The sequence below is a fragment of the Oncorhynchus clarkii genome, chromosome 12 (genome assembly GCF_045791955.1).
Source record: "Oncorhynchus clarkii lewisi isolate Uvic-CL-2024 chromosome 12, UVic_Ocla_1.0, whole genome shotgun sequence".
NCBI classification, from domain to species: Eukaryota; Metazoa; Chordata; class Actinopteri; order Salmoniformes; family Salmonidae; genus Oncorhynchus; species Oncorhynchus clarkii.
The window spans coordinates 59,459,467-59,482,867 of NC_092158.1; the positions used below are offsets into that span (position 1 = coordinate 59,459,467).

The 23,401-nt window shown below is 42.7% G+C and overlaps 1 protein-coding gene across 2 annotated transcripts in view; it reads left to right on the top strand.

Moving 5' to 3' along the window:
* The window catches only part of LOC139420881 (ras-related protein Rab-28), a 50,261-nt gene that overhangs the window by 23,032 nt on the left and 3,828 nt on the right, over window positions 1-23,401 (top strand). The window contains exons 5-7 of one of the 2 annotated variants that reach the window (XR_011635566.1): window positions 19,223-19,326; window positions 19,550-19,627; window positions 22,822-22,920. Coding sequence is in view for 1 of the 2 variants with exons in the window: in XM_071171264.1 (XP_071027365.1) it covers window positions 19,223-19,326; window positions 19,550-19,627 (182 nt within the window). In the remaining variant the exon portion in view is untranslated. The remainder of the gene's footprint in view (window positions 1-19,222; window positions 19,327-19,549; window positions 19,628-22,821; window positions 22,921-23,401) is intronic. The other variant, XM_071171264.1, reaches the window with a different exon arrangement.

Genomic DNA, 23,401 nt, shown 5'->3' on the forward strand with positions numbered 1-23,401 from the left:
AGTGACATGTAACCGACATGTAAGAAGTGGTTACCCTTGATGTCCAGCAGTCAGTAAAACTTCCGTCCTCCACGACCAAAAATGGCTGGATATCGGTGGCAATCATTTTAGCCAATGCAATATCAATTTGGCCTTGTTTTGCTACAGACATGGACTTTGGTATAAACTGGTCCATAGAAGACTGTTGCTGTGGGTCGCGGAGTAGGCCTACTTGACTGAGTGGATACATCCCCACGTGTGGAGGTGCTGGCTCCACCACTATCACTACAGCTATCTTCCCAGTTGGGTGCACAGTTCGCATATGCCGGTTGTGCGTAGAACCGGCTTTATGAGATTTTGTTTTGGCAAATTCTACACTGCTCTAACATTGACTACATTATTAAAATGCTACTGTGCTTCCGACTTATTTTCCAGCTGTCGTTTTCACATCTGTCCTTCCTCTCACTTCTCGGCTGCTAAGTGTGTGACTGTGAGTGAGTTGGCTCGGCCCTCCCTCATTTGCTACCAAGCCATAAATGTGCATAATATCTAACAAGGAGAGCGAGGTTAGGAAAAATAAAACGACAATGCACATTCTGTCTGAATGACTCAAATCTGAATGACTCAAACCATGTTTATGGTTGGTTCATTGGTTGACACTGCGTGTCTGATTGACAGGAACAACAGGTGAGGCTGTTAGTCTGAGCAGACAGTCAGAACGAATGTGTGTGTGCTTTAGCATTTAGGCCTATATTGTTTCATTTATTTTTTCGTCTGAATTAGTTAATTCTATTCATTTAAATCTTTTGATTATTCTTATCTTAATTTTAAAAATATTTGTATAAATCGATTCAGCTCTTCTGATATGCGATCCGGCTCCCAACGTTCACCTACAAGAGCCGGCTCTTAGAGTCGACTTGTTTGCGAAAGACCTATCACTACTAGCTAACTTCAGTTGGTAATAATTTTGAACATGCAGCATTTTGGGCTAGGAGCCATCTGACTTGCGTTGTAACGTCAACTATTTACTAGTGTGCTGATCTGACCAGCCTCAATCGTATCCGTAAATTTGCAGTTGATAGTCGGATTAGATGATTGTCGTAATAGGGAAAGAAGGAAGCATATTAAAAAGCCTAAATAAAGGTTGGCAATAGGTTTAGCTACCTAAGAATCATGTTTATGGACCAAGAAGCTCAATGCGCACGTTCTCGCTTAATTATGATTTGAGTCATTCAGATGAGTCATTCAGACAGAATGTGCATCGTCGTTTTATTTTTCCTAACCTCGCTCTCCTTGTTAGATATTATGCACATTTATGGCTTGGTAGCAAATGTCATTGCCATAGAGCTAGTTCTCATAGTAGCAGTAAACTACAACAAGTGATATGAGATGTGAAAGGGAGCGGAGGTACAGCCTCATTCTATCCAATCGTAGCAATAGGATCAATTTACAAACGGCCCATTTGTTGACAGATAGCTGAACTAGACAATTGAGTTTTGTCCTGGCAGCCGAGTTGTTTAGATATGCGTTCCTGACACCGATTTTTTTTCTTTCTTCCTGATCACAGAAAATGACAAAAAAATACTAGTTTCCTAAGCATCCGTGATCACAAATCATTATGTTGGACAAATTTGCATTGAATATATGTTATTTTATATTCTCAAACTAACAGCAGTGCCTATATGATGTGCTTCCATACAGGCACGACATGCTGGAGTGATGATTCTATGCAAATGTCGATCAGTAGACTAATAAAATTCTCAAGTGGAAGGCAAACAGATTGTCATCTGTAGCACCATAGACTCCATTGATCAGCCAAAACAAGCTCAAATAACTCTTATAACTCTTCACTCTTATCTCTTATTGAATATGATTTACCATTCAAATACAATTATTATCATTTTGTTATGTAGTTTGGCGATTGGCGTTAATGCATACATGGCTGGGAAAATGTCCCATTCAATGTCATAACATTTTAAACCTTTTGATATCGGCCTAAAATGTCAGCCATCTGCCTCCTTGATGACCACAAAATCAGTATCGGCCCTAAAAAAATAATAGTTTGTTCTGTAACTACGACTGTAGTGAATGCACTAACTGGATAAGAGCGTCTGCTAAATGACTAAAATGTAAATGTGTCGCAACCGATAATACCAGATAGGCATTTGTGTGTTGGGGCTCAAGCTAATTATTGTGTTACGATTGAGCTAATTGATAGTGAGGAGCAGGGTCTCCGTAGGCGATGGGAGATGGGATGTTTGCATGCTCTGGGAAGTGACACTCTGTGATTAAAGACCATCCGGTGGCTACGGGGCCCCCTCCTTTTACTCTAAATCCCCTCCCCGTCCTCCAACCTCCCAGCCCGGACACCACTTTGGATGAGGTAGAGAATCTGAGATGGTAACCAGACAAAAAAAAACATCTCCCCCAGTCCGCCCCACTCGAAAATAAAGACTAATACTGATGACTCTCTTTTCAACATCCCCTCTGACAGATAGGAAGACATTGTTGCCGCCATGTTATTGTAAAATACGCGCACACAGTCCCATTGCATGTGTAATGATGGCTATCGACTGTCCCGCCTTGAACTCCCCCACCCCAATGATGAACTGCCCACAGAGTGGTGTCTACACAGGAAGCCTCTCGCTAATGTTACTCAACAGGGCCTTTAGGTCAGGGCTTAATCTGCCTGTCTAGCATAGGGATTCTCTTGTCTTTGCATTAGGGCGCATCTCTCAATGCCCGGGCCTAACGTCAGGCGCCTCTGTATTTAGGCTACATTTTGTATACTACCGGTGAGTGTGTCTGTGTATACGTGTGTGTAAGTGCGTTATGTATTTAAGCAGCGTATACCCCACTGTCAGGGTCACCCCCTCGCCCACTCAGTCAGTCTGCTCTTCATGGCCGTATTGGTGAGAATCGCCCATATGTGTTTTTCTGCTCCTAAAGTCCGCAAAGAAAAACAAAATCCCACACAGATTGCCCTACCTGGAGCAATCAATTACCTAGCGAGACTTTATGATTCCCTGAATCCTCTCACAGACTCTGTTTTTTCAGAGGGCATGAAGAGACTTAGTCTAGCGATCTTGTGGGAATTGCCCACACAGACGTTTCTGTTTTTCTATAATTGTTGTTCTTATTTTTACCAAGTGCCCGCCCCTCACCCAGTTACAATGCATAGAACAAAAAATATACACCATTCTCAGGGGGGTTGGGGGGGGGGATGTTGAAGGTTCCTATGAAATCCAAATGAGTGAAGCAGCCGCCAATCCTCAGACCGTGTTTATGACGTCTGTAATGGAATGACAAACCTAACCAGGCGTTTCATAGCCACACCATCTGCACCATACAAATGTATGTCCACGAGAGGGTCTTCTGGGAGATCCCTTCTCTCTCTCTTAACCACGGACATCTTAGTGTTTCCCTTCATCATTCCCTCACTTATCAAATATGCAGTATGGAAATATGCAGCGTTATTGACTCACGAGTTGCTTTTGGATGTCTACACTATCCTGTACGAACAATCTGAGGGGGTAAATCTTTAAAAATGACGGTATGACTCCCACCATTTATTTTTTTACCTATGCAGTGCTTTTGAGACAGACGCTAATTTATCCTCTTTACCTTTACCTACTCTTTACACTGACCGCCCTTCTGTGCCCTTTGACAAGTGGGGAACAGCCTCCCCGTTCTTCTGCTTAACACGGCCGTTTAGGGATAAGTTTGCTTGTTAAGCTCGGCGTTGTGCACCCTTTGCCCTCCACATGCTGCCCAGAACCTTATGTTTAATAATGGCACCACTTGTAACAATTCAGGGAGGAAGCCAATGAAATATTTTATTGAAGACACCCACACAGAAACACGCACACAAACACACACACTGTGCACACTCACACAGAGAAACATAGAGCCACTCAAAAACATAGACACTGAAACACTTGCAGGGGGTGGGCTTTGTTGGGAAAGCATGGGTAATGGAAGAATTCTAAACTCTTGGTCTGTATAAACATACTATAATAGTTTATTTCAGCTTGGCCCAGTTGAACACCGTATGGTACAAAGTATCCTCTCCGGAAAATGTAGACTTCATATCCATGCTGTCTCCCGCACTCACGAAAGTAGTGTTTTCCTATATTATTCAAAATTATGTTTGATATTTTATTAGTTTTACTGTCATACATCTTGAATTACTGACTGATAGTTGGGCTAGTTAGAGACCTGTGGTTTGTGTAGAGAAAGGCGTCGTGCTGTGTGAGGACAGGATGTAAATGTTTTCATCTCTAGGTGAAAGATGGCACCATTAAATAAATGATCTGGTACTTTTGTATACTTCTTAGCTAATATTTCTGAAAGTAGCGCGCACGAGCCGAAAGTGGTCCCAGAAAATTCCGAACTATGTCACATATGTGCAGCCCTCTCTCTCTCTCTCTCTCTCGCTCTGCTGTGTGTGCATCCTGCTAGCTGTCACTAAAATGGCGAGGGTCTGAAGCTCATTTTGCTAGAACTCTAATTGCTAGGAGGCTCATCCAAATGTTGGGAAAATGGCGAGGCACAGCTTCCAGAAAGATGGTTGTTTCAAACTTGCTTCTGCCCATAGATTGTGCATGTAAGAATACTGTTCATTGACTACAAGATCAGCACAAAGCTCAGGACCCTGGCACTGGAACCTCCCTCTGCAACTGGATCCTGTCCTTTCTAACAGGCCGCCCCCAGGTGGTGAGGGTAAGCAACAACACATCCGCCACGCTGACCATCAACACTGGGGCTTCTCAACTCCTTGTTCACCCACGACCGCTTCGCCACGCACGACTCCGACACCAACATAAAGTTAGCTGATGACACGACGCGGTAGGACTGATCACTGACAACGATGAAGCAGCCTACAGGGAGGAGGTCAGAGACCTGGGAGTGTGGTGCCGGGACAACAACCTCTCCCTCAATGTCAGCAAGACAAAGGAGCTGATCGCGGAAGACAGAAAACATCCACATTGATGGGGCTGCCGAGGAGCGGGTTGAGAGTTTCAAGTACCTCAGTGTCCACATTTCCTAAGGAATTAACATGGTCCACACACACAGTTGTGAAGAGGGCACGACAGCACCCATTACCCCTCAGCAGGCTGAAAAGATGTAGCATGGGCCCCCAGATCCTCAAGTTCTACAGCTGCACCATTGAGAGCATATTGACTGGCTGCATCACTGCTTGATATGGCATCTGCAAGGCACCCGACCGCAAGGCGCGTCAGACGGTGGCGAGTACGGCCCAGTACACCACTGGGGCTCAATTCCCAGCCGTCCAGGACCTCTATACAGGCTTATTCTGAAATTGATGAAATTGTTGTTGGTTTTTTTACCTCATCAATCTACACACAATACCCCATAATGACAAAGCAAAAACAGGTTGTTAGAACTTTTTGCTAATGTATAAAAAAAAATAAAAAATGAAATATAACATTTACTTAAGTATTCAGACCCTTTACTCAGTACTTTGTTGAAGCACCTTTGGCAAATCGGAAAGATAGCTAGGAGCAAGCCCATGTAATGCTTTGTAGGTTAGCAGTAAAACCTTGAAATCAGCCCTTGCCTTAACAGGAAGCCAGTGTAGGGAGGCTAGCACTGGAGTAATATGATACATTTTTTTGGTTCTAGTCAAGATTCAGCCGTATTTAGCACTAAATTACGTTTATTTAGGTCCTAAACGATATCATAACTGCCAACGATAAAAGAAAGTACTGTGCAGCCGTCTTCATCGACCTGGCCAAGACTTTCAACTCTGTCAATCACCGTATTCTTATCGGCAGACTCAACAGCCTTGGTTTCTCAAATGACTGCCTCTCCTGGTTCACTAACTACTTCTCAGAAAGAGTTCAGTGTCAAATCGGAGGGCGTGTTGTCCTGACCTCTGGCAGCCTCTGGCACAGGGTTCAATTCTCGGGCCGACTCTATTCTCTGTATACATCAACGATGTTGCTCTTGCTGCTGGTGATTCACTGATCCACCTTTACGCAGACGACACCATTCTGTATCTTCTGGCCCTTCTTTGGACACTGTGTTAACTAACCTCCAAACGAGCTTCAACGCCATACAACTCTCCTTCCGGGGCCTCCAACTGCTCTTAAATGCTAGTAAAAGGAAATGCATGCTCTTCAACCGATCGCTGCCCGCACCCACCCGTCCAGAGTAGTGATGCTAGTCTGGCGGTTCTGACTTGTGAATATGAATCTGAATATGTGGACAACTATAAATACCTAGGTGTCTGGCTAGTCTGGCTCTCCTTCCAGACTCACATCAAACATCTCCAATCCGAAGTTAAATCTAGAATTTGCTTCCTATTTCGCAACAAAGCATCCTTCACTCATGCTGCCATGCTACCCTCGTAAAAATGACCATCCTACCGATCCTCGACTTCGGTGATGTCATTTACAAAATAGCCTCCGACACTCTACTCAGCAAACTGGATGCAGTCTATCAGAGTGCCATCCGTTTTGGCACCAAAGCCCCATATACTACCCACCACTGCAACCTGTATGCTCTCGTTGGCTGGCCCTCGCTACATATTCATCGCCAAACCCACTGGCTCCAGGCCATATAAGTCTTTGCTAGGTAAAGCTCCACCTTATCTCAACTCACTGGTCACCATCGCAACACCCACCCATAGCACGTGCTCCAGCAGGTATATCTCACTGGTCATCCCCAAAGCCAACAACTCATTTGGCCCCCTTTCCTTCCAGTTCTCTGCTGCCAATGACTGGAAGGAATTGCAAAAATCACTGAAGTTGGAGACTTATGTCTCCCTAACTAACTTTAAGCGTCAGCTGTCAGAGCAGCTTACCGATCGCTGCAGCTGCACAGAGCCCATCTGTAAATAGCCCATCCAACCAACTACCTACCTCATCCCCTATTCGTTTTAGTTTTTCTGCTCTTTTGCATACCAGTATTTCTACTTGCACATCCTCATCTGCACATATCACTCCAGTGTAAATTGCTGAATTGTATTTGTACTTCGCCCCTATTGGCCTATTTATTGACTTACCTCCGTACTTCATTTGCACACACTGTATACAGATTTTTGTGTTATTGACTGTTGTTCTCTGTTCTTGTCGCACTGCTTTGCTTTATCTTGGCCAGGTTGCAGTTAGTTGTAAATGAGAACTTAACCTACCTGGTTAAAAAAGAAAAATGCTTTTCGGTATCTAAGAGCTCCCGAAGCCACTCCTGCATTGTTTTGGCTGTGTGCTTAGGGTCGTTGTCTTGTTGGAAGGGGAACCTTCGCCCCAGTCTGAGGTCCTGAGTGCTCTGGAGCCGGTTTCCATCATTGATCTTGTTGTACTTTGCTCCGTTCATGTTTGCCTTGATCCTGACTAGTCTATGAGGCTCTGTCGCTAAAAAACATCCCCACAGCATGATTCTGCCACCACCATGCTTCACTGTAATGTTGGTGCCAGGTTTCCTCCAGACATGACGCTTGGCATTCAGGCCAAAGAGTTTTTGCTCTGACCTGCACTGTCAACTGTGGTACCTTATATAGACAGGTGTGTGCCTTTCCAAATCCTGTCCAATCAATAGAATTTACCACAGGTGGACTCCAATCAAGTTGTAGAAACATCTCAAGGACGATCAGTGGAAACCAGATGCATCTGAGCTCAATTTCGAGTCTCTTAGCAAAGTTATAAAAACCCTTTGCTAACATTTCTAAAAACCTGTTTTCTCTTTGTCATTATGAGGTATTGTGTGTAGATTGCTGAGGATTTAATTTAATCCATTTTAGGATATGGTTGTAACGTAACAAAGTGGAAATAAATCAAGGGATCTGAATACTTTCCGAGGGCACTGTAGCTAGAATCTGTTTTGGAGAGATTGTACTTTTGTTTTGTTGCAATTTAAACAGTATTTGTGTTTGTCATTAGCAGTCCTTGCAAGAATGAAAATATGTATTATTTCTGGCTATGAATTCTAACAAAAAATATAATAATTTATGCCAACATATCAGTCATTGCATTCCTATATTATTATATGCAGTATTGTTTTATTGTATTTTTTTTTAAATTAATTTACAGAACATTATTAAGTCTTATCTTGGCATGTAGGAACTTGTAAGTAATGGTCAAGTTTTTTGACCCAAATGTATACGTGGCCCATGTTTATTTTCATTCGGGAGGCACTTTGAGTCTCTTGGTGAGTATTGTTTCTCTGTAAGGGAATACCCCCCTGATTTGGACAAAAATGAATGGCAAAATATTGGCATTGGACAAACCATATACACGATGTCCAATACCACCCAATTTGGCATTGATTCATGCAAAGTATATTGCAAATGCCATATGGCAATTGCCAATTGTAACACTTCAAAAATCCAAAATGCGTTCCACCGGGGCTTTTCATACCTATTCCCTTACATATTGCAAATGCAACCCAAGTCAACATCCAAAAGCAACATTTTGAAAAAAGGATTTAAAAAAAAAAACCTTATCACCCCTTAAAAAAGTGCTTTCTGGACCTTTTTTCGAAATTCTTTCGATTTCTTTTGTCAATTACACATGTGTAAGAACTGTATGAATATACTTTTGTCATCATATTTTTTTTATTTTTTAATTACATGCGCATAAGGCATATGTTTTGTCCATTTGCAATATGATTTCATAGGAAGTCAAAAGTCAAAAGTCAAAAATGTCAAAATTTGGTAAAAAACTTCACATCCTTAAAAAAGTGCTTTCTGGACCGTTTTTCTAAATTCTTTCGATTTTTGTGTCAATTACACATGTATAAGAACTTTATCAACATACTTTAGTCATACTTTATTATCATATATATATATTTTTTTACTTGTGCATAAGGCATGTATTTTCTCCATTTGGAATATGATTTCATAGGAAGTCAAAAGTCAAAAATGTCAAAATTTGGTAAAAAACTTCACACATCCTTAAAGTGCTTTCTGGACCGTTTTTCAAAATTCTTTCGATTTTTGTGTCAATAACACATGTATAAGAACTTTATCAACACACTTTAGTCATACTTTATTATCATATTTTTTTTTTTTACTTGTGCATAAGGCATATGTTTTCTCCATTTGCAATATGATGTCATAGGAAGTCAAAAGTCAAAGTCAAAAGTAACGATTTTCCTCCGTGCAACTGGTGACCTGAAATGTGCACCTGGTGATCTAAAATGTGCAACTGGTAACCCCCCAAAAAAATGTTTTGATTTTTTTTGTTTATGTTTCCTTACTTTTTCAAAGTCACTGTGCATTTGCAATATGTTTTAATGGGCAGGTACCATCACGAATTTGTCATGCTCAAAATTCTAACTTTACTTTGCTCAAACTATACCTTTGTCAACTTGTATTATCATATTTCTTTTTGTTTTACTTGTGCATAAGGCATATGTTTTCTCCATTTGCAATATGATGTCATAGGAAGTCAAAAGTCAAAGTCAAAAGTAACGATTTTCCTCCGTGCAACTGGTGATCTGAAATGTGCAACTGGTGACCTGAAATGTGAAACTGGTGATCTAAAATATGCAACTGGTAACCCCAAAAACATTTTTTTTTATTTTTTTTGTTTATGTTTCCTTACTTTTTCAAAGTCACTGTGCATTTGCAATATGTTTTAATGGGCAGGTACCATTTGTCATGCTATAAAAATCCTGCAGGAATGTGAAATTGACTGGCCCGATGAACTCGGGATGGCTTTGCAGTGATTCTGGTTCATCTCAATCGCTCGTTAGGGTAGATTTCAGAATGTCGCTTTTGGTGATGGTACCTCACTGTTTAAACATATTGCAAATGTACAAGAGTCAAGTGGACAAGAGTCCATCAGTCAATTAGATATCATTCTGACCACCAAACTGATACAAACTGACACCAAACCCACTTTTTCCAACTCGTTTAGTAGCCAACTATTACATACTTCAGAGCTGGCCCAAAATTCACAACGCCTTCGGTTCAAACCATAAAAAAACCATAAAACACGTAGTTACGTTCTAGCTGCGGGTCCATTTCTTATGTTATGTGTTGGCCTAGCTGAGGCGACCCCGAATCCCAAGTTTCGGCTCGATAGGTCATTTGGTGTCCGAGAAAAACCCTAATTGGTGCTGAAAATCCACTTATTTCCATGCCTTGCTACGGGGTCCTTGAATGAGCTATCGGACAGAAACGTTGGGGTCTGTCTATATGGGCCGAGACGTTCGCAATGCACCTAGTCTTGCGACTCTGGGACATTTCTAAATGTCGTCATTTTCGTGATGCAAAAATGAATTGAAAGTATTGCAAATGTACGAGGCTGTTTCTTGGTCCGAGAACCTTCTAGAGCCACGTAACTCACCACGCACCATCGACGGGAGGTCTAGAACAGGTTTCTAAAGTTTCGGAACTCTAGGTCTGACGGTTCTTTTTTAGCTCCAACAAAGCTAACTATTGCAGCCACTGTCTGTCTCTACGCACCCCAATACCTCCCTCCTTTCAAGTTGTGTTTTAGTGTGATTTTTTTTTCCTTTGAATTTTTTTGGGAAACTGATTTACAGTTCATGGGGGTTGCCTAATCACATATATGAAGTTTTGGAAAAATCAGACTTTTTTAACCCCTCGAAACAGCCCCTGAGACACCAATTATGGCACTTCCGGTTGGCACAGGAAGCTATATAAACCTGAGTTTTAAGTCCTTACGTTAAGAATTGACTGATTTACACAGGGTTGAATGCACTATGTCTATCAAACTGCAGGCAGGGTATGGGTAAACACTTTTAGGGTGATTTTAACCACTTCTGGTTGGTCCAGGAAGCTTAGAATCAACACAGGTAGACCTCATAGTGGCCTGATGGACTGGTACCGAAGACAGGTTCATACGGCATTCATAACCCATATAGACTTCAGGTTGAAATTAGGGGTGCAGGCAATGTATTCCTATGGGGAGAGAAGTCAATGCAAACTGTTTGATGTAAACACCTTCTTTAAACTATTAAGGGTTAATGCCACACGGTCAAGGTTAGGCTTGCACGGATCGGGAGGACCTTAGGAACATTCCTGTGGTGGAATTTTTCTTCTCACTCTAACGGTTCTCTCACTCTCACCCAAAATCAAATGACATTGTGGGGCAGGCTTCATTTTGGGCCTACTATTCTAATGGTCGCTGCGCCTAGACCGAGCGAGCTACGGTCAAGCAGGATATCTCGTTGAACTCGGTACGGCCTAGGGATTATGGTAATGCCATTTCCTGCTCTCTGTGTCTTTAAGCACCGCACTTTATCACTCCATCCTTCCTGTGTGTGTGTGAGGGAGCTTTTCTTTGACATCTGTTGGGATTAATGACTGATTTACAGTTCAGAAGGGTTACCTAGTCACACATATGAAGTTTTGGAGAGATGTGACTTTTTTAACCCTTCGAAACAGACAGTGTGACCCAATTAAAGGCACTTCCGGTTGGCACAGGAAGCTATAAGTAAACACATGTCTTGATTGACATAGCCACTTACAGAATCCTGAGTTTTAAGTCTTTACGTTAAGAATTGACTGATCTACACAGGGTTGAATGCACTATGTCTATCAAACTGCAGGCAGTGTATGGGTAAACACTTTTAGGGTGATTTTAACCACTTCCGGTTGCTCCAGGAAGCTTAGATTCGACACAGGTAGACCTCATAGTGGCCTGATGGACTGTCATAGAAGACAGGTTCATAAGGCATTCATAACCCACATAGGCTTCAGGTTGAATTTAGAGGTGCAGGCAATGTATTCCTATGGGGAGAGAAGTCAAAGCAAGCTGTTTCAAGTAAACACCTTCTTTTTACTGTGAAGGGTTAATGCCACACGGTCAAGGTTAGGCTTGCACAAATCGGGAGGACCTTAGGAACATTCATGTGGTGGAATTTTTCTTCTCACCCTAACGGTTCTCTCACTGCCACCCAAAATCAAATGACATTGTGGGGCAGGCTTAATTTTGGGCCTTCTTTTTTTCAAGTTCGCTGCACTCAGAACGAGCTACGGTCAAGCGGGGCGTCTCGTTGAACTCGGCACAGTCTGGAGACTATGGTGATGCCATTTTTTGTGTTGATTTCAGAATGCCTTTTTGGTGATGGTCCCTCTCCGTTTAAACATATTGCAAATGTACAAAAGTCAACTAGCAAGTCAGTGTCCATCAGTCAATTAGATGTCATTATGACACCAAACGGATATCAATTGACACCAAACCCACTTTTTCCTACTCATTTAGTAGCCAACTATCACATATGTCAGAGCAGGCCCATAATTCACAGCGCCTTCAGTTGAAAACATAATAAAAAGGTAAAACACATAGTTACGTTCTAGCTGCGGGTCCAGTTCGGACATTATGTGAAGGCCTATGTGAGGCGACCCCGAATCCCAAATTTCGGCTCGATAGGTCATTTGGTGTCCGAGAAAAACCCTAATTGGTGCTGAAAATCCACTTATTTCCATGCCTTGCTACGGGGTCCTTGAACGAGCTATCGGACAGAAACGTTGGGGTCCGTCTCTATGGGCCGAGCCGGTTTCAACGCACCTAGCCTTGCGTCTCTGAGACTTTTCTAAACATCGTCATTTTCGTGATGCAAAAATGAATTGGTGCTGGTCTAGAACAGGTTTCTAAAGTTTCGGAACTCTAGGTCCGACCGTTCTTTTTTAGCTCGAACAAAGCTAACTATTGCAGCCACTGTCTGTCTCTACGCACCCCAATACGTCCCTCCTTCCAAGTTGTGTTTTAGTGTGATTTTTTTTTCCTTTGATTTTTTTGGGGAAAAATGACTGATTTACAGTTCATGGGGGTTGCCTAATCACATATATGAAGTTTTGGACAGATCTGACTTTTTTAACCCTTCGAAACAGCCCCTGAGACACCAATTATGGCACTTCCGTTTGGCACAGGAAGCTATAAGTCACCACATATCCTCATCGGGGTATGCTTTTACAGAATCCTGAGTTTTAAGTCTTTACGTTAAGAATTGACTGATTTACACAGGCCTGAATGCACTATGTCTGTCAAACTGCAGGCAGGGTATGGATATACACTTTTAGGGGCATTTTAACCACTTCCGGTTGGTCCAGGAAGCTTAGATTCGACACAGGTAGACCTCATAGTGGCCTGATGGACTGGTACCGAAGACAGGTTCATACGGCGTTCATAACCCATATAGGCTTCAGGTTGAATTTTGTGGTGCAGGCAATGTATTCCTATGGGGAGAGATGACACTGTAATCTGTGAGATCAAAAAACCCTGTTTTACTGTGAAGGGTTAATGCCACAATGTCAAGGTTAGGCTTGTTCAGATCGGGAGGACCTTAGGAACATTCCTGTGGTGGAATTTTTCTTCTCACCCTAACGGTTCTCTCACTGTCACCCAAAAGCAAATGACATTGTGGGGCAGGCTTCATTTTGGGCCTACTATTCTAATGGTCGCTGCGCCTAGACCGAGCGAGCTACGGTGAAGCGGGATATCTCGTTGAACTCGGCACGGCCTAGGGATTATGGTAATGCATTTTATTGCCTGCTCTCTGTGTCTTTAAGCACCGCACTTTGTCACTCCATCCTTGCTGTGTGTGTGTGTGTGAGAGCTTTTCTTTGACATCTGTTGGGAGAAATGACTGACTTACAGTTTATGGGGGTTGCCTAATCACACATATGAAGTTTTGAAAAGATCTGACCTTTTTAACCCTTGGAAACAGCCACTATGACACCATTTAAGGCACTTATGGTTGGCACAGGAAGCTATAAATAAACTCATATCCTGATTGGGGTATGCCTTTACATAATCCTGAGTTTTAAGTCTTTACGTTAAGAACTGAGTTATTGTGTTATTTCAGAAAATCATAGAAAATCACAGAAATGTCGCAGAGCTCCGCAGCACACTTTAAAAAGATTCGTATGAACACCCTGCAACTGGATCTGTAACTGTTGAAAAAAAAAAACGCCTATTTGTGACCATCACCAATTTGTCATTGTTCCGTTTCTCTTAAATGACGATAGATAAATGGCTGGTTCTTTTTTTATTGACACCGGAGGCTCCTTGACTTTGACCTGAAGTGGAAAAATAATTTCTCTATTTCCATTTTAAGCCTTTAATCCCAGAAAAATGGCAGTAACTCAAAAACCGTTGAGGCCTAGACGCCATCCCGTTCGGGGCCAACTGCCCATTATGCCAAACCTACGCTCACCAAGTTTCGGCTTCGAAATATTTTCCGTTTTTGAGATAAGGCCCCGTCGTGACTCGTGATGTTTTGCCAAATTTCCATATGATTCCGTATGCCATCTGGTGGGAATTTCCGGGATGGCGGAAAAACGGTCCAAAACTTGTTTATTTTATTAAACGGAAACCGAACGTCCGACAAAGTTCATTCGATGACTTCCCGGTAGGTCCGGCCCTACCGCACGGCCCGACGCCGACCGCGAATTTTACAAACGATTTCGGACGTCTAGTAAGGGACCGTACATTTGCAATATGGACTTTTTCACTAATCATACACGAAATGCCGAAATGTTCCCTTAAGGTATGGTATTCCTGTGTGAGGGAACGTAACCTTCTTTTAATTGCTTTATCTTCACTTCTCCCCATCGTCAAGTTTACTTAGTGTCCTGCCACTCCACGGCCCCAGTGTGTTAATGTTGGCTAATCTGACTCTGACAGATGATTGATAACCACTCCCAAGTGTGCAGTATCCAAAGGATTAGCACGGTTTACTTCTCTTTTTTTTTATAACCCCTTTTTCTCCCCAATTTCGTGAATTTTACAAACGAATTTTACAAACGATTTCGGACATCTAGTAAGGGACCGTACATTTGCAATATGGACTTTTTCACTAATCATACACGAAATGCCGAAATGTTCCCTTAAGGTATGGTATTCCTGTGTGAGGGAACGTAACCTTCTTTTAATTGCTTTATCTTCACTTCTCCCCATCGTCAAGTTTACTTAGTGTCCTGCCACTCCACGGCCCCAGTGTGTTAATGTTGGCTAATCTGACTCTGACAGATGATTGATAACCACTCCCAAGTGTGCAGTATCCAAAGGATTAGCACGGTTTACTTCTCTTTTTTTTTATAACCCCTTTTTCTCCCCAATTTCGTGGTATCCAATTGTTGTAGTAGCTACTATCTTGTCTCATCGCTACAACTCCCGTACGGGCTCGGGAGAGACAAAGGTTGAATGTCATGCGTCCTCCGATACACAACCCAACCAGCCGCACTGCTTCTTAACACAGCGCGCATCCAACCCAATGTGTCGGAGGCTACACCGTGCGCCTGGCAACCTTGGCTAGCGCGCACTGCGCCCGGCCCACCACAGGAGTCGCTGGTGCGCGATGAGACAAGGACATCCCTACCGACCAAGCCCTCCCTAACCCGGACGACGCTAGGCCAATTGTGCATCGCCCCACGGACCTCCCGGTCGCGGCCGGTTACAACAGAGCCTGGGCGCGAACCCAGGGACTCTGATGGCACAGCTGGCGCTGCATTACAGCGCCCTTAACCACTGCGCCACCCGGGAGGCCAGCACGGTTTACTTCTGGTAGCATGCGGGGTACGTTCCCTCTAAGTCACGCTAATTAATAACGTGCTGACGCCTAGAAGACAGCCATGTTTATGCTTGCGGAGAGATGCGTCAACCTGTGTGTCCGTCCGTCCGTCCAGGGGGACTAAAAAGGTTTGTGTAAGTTCCAGACTCCTATGTCATGACACATACAATAGCTTTTTCCCAGTTATGTGGTGCCAATATTCTTAGAATGATTCACATGACAACAACAAAAATCACAAAACACTGTCTAAAAATGTGCCTTTCTCTTGGAAATGTCTATGGATGGTGACTGGCCTTTTTATATTTGAGTCACTATGACTTACTATGTTATTAATAATACTGGAGGGCACTGTACACACACACATGCACGTACACACACACTCTCGCTCACACACCCCGAAACCAAGAGGCATGAGAACAAGAGGAAACACTGACCGCTTGAATGAAGCTTCACACAAAGAGCAAAACTCGGAGGGACGAGAGAAATTCAACTCCATACAGTAGCCTACTACCTCCTCCGTCTCCCATAGACACGTCTGCACCAGATACCGGGCGTGGCCATCTCGTCACACAAATCCAGTAACAAAGTGGGAAGCTATTGCTTTCAGCAGCAAGACCCCCCAGATGACCTTCCCTTGTGACTCAGGTGTGACCCTGTATTGGGGAGAAGTGAAACGCCTGGTATCACTGCACCAGAGTTGAATGCACAGAGACACAAGCACAATGGCTAGAAAGGAAAGCACTAGCATTGTACGCATTCTGTAAATCATCGTGGTGTTGACAGACCTAGTTTTTAGGCCCGTTGTGTGCACCTTTTAAAGGCCTGATTTCTAATTCAGCTTTTTCTCAACAGACACCCATACTTCTGGGTAGAGCTGGGCTCTTTTGACTTGGTCCATGTAGAGCTAAATGTGCTTCAGGGGTCAACTCTACTATGCCTATGTTATGGAATGTGTGACACTGCGCTTAAATCGCACCTGGAAATGGAGGCCTTGGGACTCTGAATTAGGGTTGCAAAGCTACTGGTAATTTACCAAAGTTACCTGAAACTTCAGCAATTTAGCTAATTAACAGAATCTATGGCAAACCATCATAACTTTGGTAATTTCTACTTAAATAACTTTATATATATATATATATATATATATATATATATATATATATATATATATATATATAGTATTCATTTGTTTTATATCTGTCCATGAGTTTCTACTAGATAGATCATGATTAAAGAGAAAATAGCCTAATTAATTTGAAAAAGTACATAATCAACAATGGCATTATTTTCAATGCTCTGCAACTTTTCCAACTATTTACTTTTTTCACAACTGCCACCAGTTTGATGCCAAATTATTGACAACAAATACATATTGACATAGTTCTAGTAAATCAATAAAAGTGTGTATAAAAAATATGAAGGATATTTAATGATGAAACAATGGTATTCACTAAGTTTATGGTTTAATAATGATAATGTTTTCATAATAAAATCATTTTATTTAATGATCTCCTATACAGGCATTCAGAAAGTATTCAGACCTTCACTTTTTCCACAGTTTGTTACTTTAGAGCTTTATTCTAAATGGATTAAATAAAACATTTTCCTCAATCTACACACAATACCCCATAATGACGAAGCGAAAACAACAGGTGAGGTTGAGGTCGAAGGAATTGTCCGTGGAGCTCCGAGACAGGATTGTGTCGAGGCACAGATCTGGGGAAGGGTACATAAACACTTCTGCAGCATTGAAGGTCAAGAACACAGTGGCCTCCAAGATACTTAAATTGAAGTAGTTTGGCCGAACATCCAGCACTAGGAAGTTCCGAACTGAGAAATCGGGGGAGAAGGGCCTTGGTCAGGCAGGTGACCAAGAACCCTATGGTCACTCTGACAGAGCTCCAGAGTTAACCTGTGGAGATGGGAGAACCTTCCAGAAGGACAACCATTTCTGAAGGACTCTACCAATCAGGCATTTATGGTAGAATGGCCAGATGGAAGCCCTCTCTCGTTTGCCAAAAGGCACCTAAAGGACTCTGACCATAAGAAATAAGATTATGTGGTCTGATAAAACATAGATTGAACTCTTTGGCCTTCCAACAAGACAACAACCCTAAGCACACAGCCAAGACAATGCAGGAGTGGCTTTGGGACAAGTCTCTGAATGTCCTTAAGTGGCCCAGCCAGAGCCCGGACTTGAACCTGATCGAACATCTCTAGAGAGACCTGAAAATAGCTGTGCAGCAACGCACCCCATCCAATATGACAGAGCTTGAGAGGATCTGTAGAGAAGAATGGGAGAAACTCCCCAAATACAACACTCCCCAAGCTTGTAGCGTCATACCCAAGAAGACTCGAGGCTGTAATCGCTGTCAAAGGTGCTTCAACAAAGTGCTGAGTAAAGGGTCTGAATACTTCAGACTTCACAAAATCAATGGCATCATGAGGGAGGAAAATGATGTGGATATATTGAAGCAACATCTCAAGACATCAGTCAGGAAGTTAAATCTTGGTTGCCCAAATGGACAATGACCGCAAGCATAATTCCAAAGGTGTTTGCAAAATGCCTTAAGGGCAATTTCTGTGCAAGTCCAGATATGAGGTTCGCTCTGTCTGTGTACTGTGTAACCCTGTGTGAAGTCAATCTTGCTATCGGTGTAATTTGCTCAAGGTATTGGAGTGGCCATCACAAAGCCCTGACCTAAATCCCATAGAAAATTTGTGAGCAGATCTGAAAAAGCGTGTGCGAGCAAGGAGGCCTACAAACCGGACTCAGTTACACCAGCTCTGTCAGGAGGAATGTGCCAAAATTCACCCAACTTATTATGGGAAGCTTGTGGAAGGCTACCCGAAATGTTTGACCCAAGTTAAACAATTTAATGGCAATGCTACCAAATACTAATTGAGTGTATGTAAACTTCTGACCCACTGGGAATGTGATGAAAGAAATCAAATCTGAAGTAAATCACACTCTCTACTATTATTCTAACATTTCACATTCTTAAAATAAAGTGGTGATCCTAACTGACCTAAGACAGGGAAGTTTTACTAGGATTAAATGTCAGGAATTGTGAAAAACTGAGTTTAAATGTATTTGGCTAAGGTGTATGTAAACTTCCGACTTCAACTGTGTTGTGTGCCAGATTCTCTAAAAACCTGATTTTGCTTTGTAATTATGGGCTATTGTGTGTCGATTGATGAGGGGGGGGACAATTGAATACATTTTAGAATAAGGCTGAAACTCTCAAAATGTGGAAAAGGTGTCTGAAAACGTTCCGACTGCATTGTATGTGATAAGGCCACACAGACAGCCAGAGGTAATTACAGACACCTGTGACAATCTGAAGTAGCCAAAGGGGCCACTAGATGTGATAAATTACATCAAATCCTTGAAAGATACCAACAAACTGATAGTTTACTGGTAAAATTATTACATTTCCAGGAATATACCCTCCCTCTGCAACCCTAGTTGCAACCCTAGTTTCCCCCGAAAAGGAGAAAAATTACTTTACAAAAAGGTGCCTTAACTGAACGTGACACAACAATTAAATGATGTTGCCAATTATCTACGTCAGGCAGACCCTGAGTGTATCTTGAGCTGGTGTAAACCTCATCATTTCTGTGCAAGTCCAGATATGAGGTTCGCTCTGTCTGTGTACTGTGTAACCCTGTGTGAAGTCAATCTTGCGATCGGTGTAATTTGCTGACATATTGCTCTGCATTTCGTCCACAGTTGACCTGGAGCACATGAGGACAGTGAAGGCTGACAAACACCAGCGCTTCTGCCAAGACAACAGCCTCATCAGTCAGTTCGTATCAGCCAAGACCGGAGACTCAGTGAGTCAGTTTACCCAGTAAATTACATCAAAAGTGACGCGCACATACAACAACAACAACAACAACAACAAAAATGACCACTGAAATGCTTTGCTGTGATGATGACTAAGCAAAATTGATGCGGCACAATATTTGTTTATTTGCGCACATTGCGAGCATATTTCTGCTGTTTCTGTGTTTCTGCTCATCGCTCTTTCATTTTGCCACCCTGCCTTCCCTTGAGGTGTTCCTGGCATTCCAGAGAGTGGCTGCAGAGATTCTGGGGGTGAAGCTCAACAAAGCAGAGATTGAGCAGTCCCAGGTGAGTCTTCATTAGGCCTTTCTCTTGCGTTTCCCAGAGAGAATTATATAGCAGCTCCTCGAGTCATGTCGGCATTTTTTGGGGGACGGTTTCTTCTAACCACACACATGTACACAAGGTCAAACAGAGTGCGCCAGGTCACAAGTTCACCGCACCCGGTAGAGGACTCTTGTTACTCCTGTGATGCTGTACCTGTGACTGACACTGTCCATCTGTAAATACAGCCATGTTGTTGATGTTAGAGCCCAATGGTGCGTGAAGCGAGAGGTCAAGAGGTTGGAAGGTTTGGCTGCATCTTCTGATTTATTGTGTTTATCTCCCGCCGATGTGGGCTGAACGGGGCCTCCTAGCTCGGCCTCGATGAACCAGCCAGACCAGGTGGCCTTGTCACTGGTGGCAGCGGTGGGATTAAGGCAGGGCATCTTCCCCCAGAGGCATTAATCCTGGCTGTGATATGACTGGCTGGTGCCGCGCTGGCTAGATGAGGCTGATTCTATGGGGAGGTCAGGACCCCCACAGAGAAGGGAGAGCACCAAGGGAGCGAAGGCTAGGAGGTGACTCTCAAACGCACTTCCACCCCTACCCTGCCCCTTCTGCTGTCAACAGACAGAGGCTAATGAATGTGTCCATCTCCACTCCCCTCCGTCACCTCCCATGAAAGCTTCCTCAATAACCCAAGTGCTTTAATCCAGGCTAAACAAGCTGGATGAGTGGTCTGATCTGTCAGTCAAGATGCCTGTCACAGAAACATAACCTATGATGTCCATGTCTCGCTCCAGACATGTTCTCTGGAGATTGTTTTTCTAGATGAGATTGAAGTCGGAAGTTTACATACACTTAGGTTGGAGTCATTAACTCCTTTTTAAACCACTCCACAAATGTTCTTGTCAACAAACTATAGTTTTGGCAAGTCGGTTAGGACATCTACTTTGTGCATGACACAAGTAATTTTTCCAACAATTGTTTACAGACAGATAATTTCACTTATAGTTCACTGTATCATAATTCCAGTGGGTCAGAAGTTTACATACACTAAGTTGACTGTGCCTTTAAACAGCTTGGAAAGTTCCAGATAATGATGTCATGGTTTTAGAAGCTTCTGGTAGGCTAATTGGCATAATTTTAGTCAATTGGAGGTGTACCTGTGGACGTGTTTCAAGGCCTAACTTCAAACTCAGTGCCTCTTTGCTTGACATCATGGGAAAATCAAAAGAAATCAGCCAAGACCTCAGAAAAAAAATGTAGACCTCCAAAACTCTGGTTCATCCTTGGGAGCAATTTCCAGATGCCTGAATGTACCACGTTGAACCACGTTCATCTGTACAAACAATAGTATGCAAGTATAAACACCATGAGACCACGCAGCTGTCATACCGCTCAGGAAGGAGACGCATTCTGTCTCCTAGAGATGAACGTTCTTTGGTGCGAAAAGTGCAAATCAATCCCAGAACAACAGCAAAGGACCTTGTGAAGATGCTGGAGGAAACGGGTACAAAAGTATCTATATCCACAGTAAAACGACTCCTATATCGACATAACCTGAAAGGCAAGGAAGAAGGAATAAATCATTCTCTCTACAATTTTTATGACATTTCACATTCTTAAAATAAAGTGGTGATCCTAACTGACCTAAAACAGGGAATTTTTACTAGGATTAAATGTCAGGAATTGTGAAAAACTGAGTTTAAATGTATTTGGCTGAGGTGTATGTAAACTTCCGACTTCAACTGTAACACAGGTGGAGTGAAGACTATCCCACATCAGTGGTGCATCTTCATCTTCGATAGAGAATGGGTTCGGTTTGTGGTAAGACTGAGGTTACAATAGTTGAAGGCCTCAACATTCACTGGAGAAAGAAATAAGAAGTAGAAAGAATAAATGTTTTTGAATTGTCTGCCAAAAAACAGTCTGTTTTTCTACCTTGTGTTGTGTTAACAATGGTTGGAATAATGTTGTGAGTTGTAGGCATTTGGGGATGGAGGCCAGGGGGCAGCTCTAGTGGCTTGTAGGGGGGCAAGAAAAGCCTCATTATCAGCTGTCGGGTTTAGAGAGCTGTACATGGGGGTCAGGGCCCCTGGCAAGATCTCATTGGCCTGGGAGCCTACTCCGTCATTGCCCCCTGCCTGGACGATCAGATACTGGGGCCGCTGATTACTCACAGGGTCCGACACCAGGCGTCGGCAGCTCGTTAATCAACCAACCAACCAGGGCCTGGGTTTCAACCACGATGTCTGGTCTTTGCTGGCTCCCCAATCCAGGTCTGAGTTCTGAGTTTTAACTAAGTTCAGAACCTGCCCTGTTACTGTTACTCAATGTCCAGGGCCCGTATGCATGAAGCGTCTTGGGTTTTGCCTTTTGGATCATAATGAATTGGACGGGAGGGAACTGATCCTAGATCATCACTCCTATTCTGAAACGTTTTTTGAATACAAGCCCAGATGAGCTCAGTTGGATTTCTGACAGGGTTTGCTGTAAGATCACTTTCACTCAGAGACGTCAACAAGTCAAGAATAGGGAAAGGTGCTAGCTATACCTTTCCTCATTGAAGATGCAACGGTTGATTTTAAAACTTCACCTGGTAAAATGTTAGTAGAAGAGGAGCCGAGGACGCACACATACATTTGGGCAGACTAACGGCTTAAACTTAAAGAGTTTTTTTTAAAAGTCTCACTCGCTACAATACTCCCAAATCTTTATTGAATGGATAAACCAATATTTGACACACACACAATTCATATCTGCCTGGGAGTATTACAGTCGCACACAGATATATATATTTTTTTCTGAGTGTTCTTCGTTTGTAAATGACCATGTTTCACACATGTATTTTGGTCATTTTCCTGCGTAAACCCCGGTGCTTCTCATTTGTTTATTCTCCTGTTCAATCTATTTCTCAAGTTTCTTTTTCATTTTTCTCATTGTCACCTCCATGACCCTGTCTTCACCTCTCCTCATCCTGCATTCTAACCAACTGTACCTCCTGTCTGCATCTTTTTTCCTTCCTGTCCTCTCTCTCCTTTCTCCTCTTTTCTTTTTTTCTCTCTTTTTCTTTCTTTCTTTCTCGCTTTCTTTCTCCTTAATTCTTCTTTCTCTCTCTCTCTTTCTCTCTTTCGCTTTCTCTCTCGTTTTCTTTTCCTCTTCTACTCCCCCTGGTTTTGTCTCCTTCCATCTCTCCATTGGTGTGTGCTGCACAGAGGATCGTGAAAGCTGAGCTGGTGGACTACCATCAGGACGAAGTCCCCGTTAGACAGGAGACCAATCAGAGCAAAATCTGTTCGGTTCAGTAGTTGGAAGTATGTCAACACACAGTCGCAAACAGATATAATTTTCTCCTGAAATATACTGTAAATATTAGTGCCTGGTATGAAACCGCAAGACCCCTTACGAAGTGGTTGTGGTAGAGATTGTTGTTGTATTTTAATTGTGGGAATTAAAGTGGAACTGACAGCGTTTTAACAACATGAAATCTTATTCAAATCTGTTTATATATACCCCCAGGTGAAGCGAGCACTTAGATATGGTAATTTTCACGTTTTCGTACTTTCAAAGAATGTGTTTGAGAATACTGTATCTCTGAATGGCTAGGGCACACTGGTCTGTGTAGAGTCCAGTCCTGGATAAGAATGACATGTTTTTATTCGGTTTTATTTACTGCAGTGTCTATAAATTGTCCAAACGCGCGGCCACTTTCCCACTCTATATTGCTATAGACTTTTCACAAACGCCTTTAAGGCATTTTAGCTAGCTAAGTAAATAGCTCCATAAATGGATAAG